Here is a 4,114-nt window from a genome sequence, read left to right as displayed (position 1 = left end):
ACGTTTCTGCTTGTTTTATACGAACAACAGACATCAAAGGAACAGGAAACAGGAAGCCGACGTGTGAGTCACGGGGCTCTGACCTCACTCTCAGATTGTGTGTTGATGTTTTGCACAGAACAGTTTGTGCGTTCGGTATCACAAAGTGTTCAAGACGTCACGATAGCTGAGCAGATCGTCTCTGTGGGCGTGTGCTGCCATCTGGTGGGGGAAGACCGTACTGCTTCTACTCTGGTACTTGACTGTTTGATGGTTTTCTATTCGTTGTTTCTATTCTTTTCTGATGGTACAGGACCGTTGGACTCTTCAACCACATTACATTCATACAAACAGCTACGGGGAGCAATTCAGGGTTGAGTGTCTTGCTCAAGGACACATTGACTAAGGCGGGGGATTGAACCGCCAACCCCCTGGTTGAAAGACGGACCCACAGTCACTACTCTGCGGGAGTTGGGAATGTTGCTTCAGATGACGACTAATCAGACGAGTGTCATTCGGTCGTTTAACGAGACCGCAGGAAGCCGGCGGTTTGATTCCCTTTGAGTCCCCATAAGAGGCCCAGATGTCAAGTTTAAAGGCAAAGTTTGGGGCGGTGAAATTACAGGAATTTAAACAAGTTTCATACACATTTTGAAGGATTTCCTTAACTTTTAACCTGATCCCGAACCCCTCTCGGCACTATTTGGAATCCAACCGCCGGAAGTACACAACGTGCCATCGACAGGGCGACGCGGTTAGCTATGTTAGCTATGTGCTATTGGTGGAAACACGCCATCACACAACAGTTAAAAGAGATCCTAAATCATATAAAACTCTAAAAGATTAGATTTGATTAGACCTTTTAACTATTTAAATAACGCTGCAACCCCCCCATTCTTATTTTTATTTGGTTTGTATGTAGTTATGCATGTCTCCACGTCTTAATACCTACTATGTTTAAATGTGCTTCAAGCTACTGCTATCGTGGTTGTTTGCTCGTTGTTTTTTCAATCTTTGTATATTTATTTGTATGCGTTTGCAAAATCAATAAAAACAAGATTTAAACGCAACGGGAAGGAGGGACCAGAATGATCACGTGACCCGAGAGACGAGCTTCTGAGGTCTGGATGATGAAGATTGATGATGGGAAAGATGGCGACGGCTGGATGATGCACGAGAGAGAGAGAGAGAGAGAGAGAGAGAGAGAGAGAGAGAGAGAGAGAGAGTGTGTAACCAGCTGACTGCTTTCAGCTTTAAACTGAGCTAGAAAGACTTTTTTTTTCAAATTACTTTTTTTATTCAAGTTACAGAAACTAAACAGTCCCACAAAACATGTAAATATAAAAGAAAAGACACTCAAACTTCCCATGTTGTTACAGATCGTGTGTTCGGAGTAACTGAAAGACTTCTGCTTACAACCTAAATAAAAAAGATTCACTTGAGAATAAAAAAAATACAACATAAGCCCCCCCACCCCACACACACACACACACACACACACACACACACAGTCTGGTACTTTGGGAAAGAGGTCATTCAAAATCATATTCAACAACTTACGGTGGGGAATTATTTACTTCTCTACGGAGAAAAACATCCTGAGAAATAAAACAATATTTTTTGCCCCAAATAAAAATATGGGGGGGGGGGGGGGGGCTCTTTGTCCAAAACTAAAAAGTCCTCTTTCTTTCTTTCCCTCGAGTCAAGTCATGTTTTATTTCCTCGCATCCCCACAAAAAGAGGACGAGTTGTGAAGTCTGTTCCCTCCCACCAGGAAGAGGTCGTGGGGTCATCAGCCCACCCTGAGGGGCGGAGCTACGAGGACGACGCCGTCTCCTCGCACGAACAGCATGGGGATGTTCCTCTTGGTTGACTGGAAACAGAACATTATTTACACATTTATAACATGATATTTACAGGAGGCTCCTGGCAGTAGCTTGCTGGAGGAGGAGCCAGTAGCTTGCTGGAGGAGGAGCCAGTAGCTTGCTGGAGGAGGAGCCTAAGTCGTTACCTTGTACAGCTCTTCGTACGTCTCCTCGTCGATCTCCACCGTCGTCACCGTCTCCTCCACGTCGCCGAGGATCATGTTCAGGTGCTGGTCGTAAGCCTGGGACAAACAAGTGTTTATCAGACGATGAGCAGGTACCAGGTGTGTGTGTGTGTGTGTGTGTGTGTGTGTGTGTGTGTGTGTGTGTGTGTGTGTGTGCACGTGTCTTACATGCAGTCGGCCGCGAAGCTCCCGGTCGTTCCTCATCTTGACGTAGATCCTCTCGTCCAGACTCAGTCTGATGAGATCGAGCGGCTCCTCGACCGTGTTGGTAGACGGTTGCTGCAGCACAGGGTACAGGAAGTGAGTCAGACAGGGGACAGGAAGTGAGTCAGACAGGGGACAGGAAGTGAGTCAGACAGGGGACAGGAAGTGAGTCAGACAGGGGACAGGAAGTGAGTCAGACAGGGGACAGGAAGTGAGTCAGACAGGCGACAGGAAGTGAGTCAGACAGGGGACAGGAAGTGAGTCAGACAGGGGACAGGAAGTGAGTCAGACAGGCGACAGGAAGTGAGTCAGACAGGGGACAGGAAGTGAGTCAGACAGGGGACAGGAAGTGAGTCAGACAGGGGACAGGAAGTGAGTCAGACAGGCGACAGGAAGTGAGTCAGACAGGGGACAGGAAGTGAGTCAGACAGGGGACAGGAAGTGAGTCAGACAGGGGACAGGAAGTGAGTCAGACAGGCGACAGGAAGTGAGTCAGACAGGCGACAGGAAGTGAGTCAGATCAATGACTTCAGGAGACAAAAAACTATAAATAAATGCAATTTCATAACCCAGAAGGTTGTGTAACAAAAAAGGCTTTCCCCAAAATATTCATGACAAAAGAATTGGTCCACAAACACTCGCCCGATTTAGTTGAATTAATCCACAGGTCGGTTTAAAGAATGCACACAAAAGCACCATTTTAAATCTTTTTAACACACATATCTATACCAGGTGTGTTCTTGGATATCAGCAGGAAATAAAAAGACTTAAAAAATAAAAAATCCTCGTCTAATGAAACCAAAATCGATTAGCGGACGAAGAGGAAGTAATATTCTGCCTTCTGCACCAATAACACTGTTATTGTTTACAAGCTGAGTCTCCATCATCGCTTAGTTTGAAAGAAATGTATGAAATATATGGTAATTTAAAAAAGTTTTACAATTTGGTTCAATTAGAAAACAGCAGCAACTTGGGAAACCCGGTTAAAACACTTTGTTTATTGTTCAGACTCGTCACTGTCACTCCTTCCTAAACAAAGTGTTGTTGTTTTTTTTTTTTAGAGAAACAGATGCAAAGAACAAGAGATGAGAGTAACTTTAAAAAAAACAAAGAGGAAAAAGTAAACGCATGTGCCTACGTTTGCGCATGCGCACAAGGAGGAGGAAAGTTGAGTCCAAGTTGTCTACTAAATAAACTAAAACGAAACGTTGCGGGTGCGCGTGCGCTAAAAAAAAGGGGCTTACGCGTTTTTAGGGGATGACGCGCGCGACCGCGTATAAGTATTACACGTTAAGGGCGCAGCGTCGCTCTCAAACAGGAACGAACACCCGGACGGTATTCACGGTGACACCGCGGGCTCCGGAAGGCCGCCGCCATTGTTTACGGAGCAGAAACGAACAAAAGAACCGAGAAAACAACGACGAGCTCGCGGGTCAGAACTTCCCCCCCCCCCCCCACGCGGACGCGTCTCTCCCGGTCGGTGAACGCACGCGCTGCGCGACATTAACGGCGCAACGGCCACGCGGTGCCGCACCAACCTGCTCCGCTTCGTCCGCCATCGGGTTTGAGTCTGCGTCGTGTGGGCGGGACCGGAAGTGGGGTTGCCAGGTCCGGGGAGGAGACACGCGCTTTCAGACAGCCGGTTAAGAGCTGCGCGACGTGCGCATGAAGAAAGAATTAAAGTTATTTAGTAAAACATGTAATCCACAACGAGTCCGTGCACTCGACGTGTTACTCTGTAAAATGAGCTAAATGTACTTAAAGTATAAAAAGGGAAAGTACCTATTCTGCATTATGGGTCCTGTCTGTGTTATATTATTGTATTCATGGATTATCATTATTAATAATACATAAGAATGATTCGTATTTAATATTATTCTA

At 46.1% G+C, this 4,114-nt stretch overlaps 1 protein-coding gene across 1 annotated transcript; it reads right to left on the bottom strand.

Annotated features, from left to right (window-relative positions):
- Positions 1-1,252: 1,252 nt before the first annotated feature.
- On the bottom strand, positions 1,253-3,864 carry LOC117730447 (U6 snRNA-associated Sm-like protein LSm3). Its single transcript, XM_034532167.1, has 4 exons — positions 3,772-3,864; positions 2,198-2,308; positions 1,991-2,086; positions 1,253-1,852 (listed from the first exon to the last, which is right to left on the bottom strand). The coding sequence occupies exons 1-4, from the start codon at positions 3,790-3,792 to the stop codon at positions 1,772-1,774; spliced, it is 309 nt and encodes a 102-aa protein (XP_034388058.1). The 5' UTR covers positions 3,793-3,864; the 3' UTR covers positions 1,253-1,771.
- Between the last annotated feature and the right edge of the window lie 250 nt (positions 3,865-4,114).

The sequence above is a fragment of the Cyclopterus lumpus genome, chromosome 5, assembly GCF_009769545.1.
Source record: "Cyclopterus lumpus isolate fCycLum1 chromosome 5, fCycLum1.pri, whole genome shotgun sequence".
In the NCBI taxonomy this organism is placed as follows: Eukaryota; Metazoa; Chordata; class Actinopteri; order Perciformes; family Cyclopteridae; genus Cyclopterus; species Cyclopterus lumpus.
This window is presented reverse-complemented; position numbering and strand designations above follow the sequence as displayed.

Excerpts from the sequence above, each read along its gene's own strand:
- LOC117730447 (XM_034532167.1), bottom strand. The coding sequence starts at position 3,792 with ATGGCGGACGAAGCGGAGCAG. Across the intron at positions 2,087-2,197 it reads AGCTTCGCGGCCGACTGCAT|GCTTACGACCAGCACCTGAA; the intron begins GTAAGACACGTG and ends TGTTTGTCCCAG. Across the intron at positions 1,853-1,990 it reads CGTACGAAGAGCTGTACAAG|TCAACCAAGAGGAACATCCC; the intron begins GTAACGACTTAG and ends TTCTGTTTCCAG.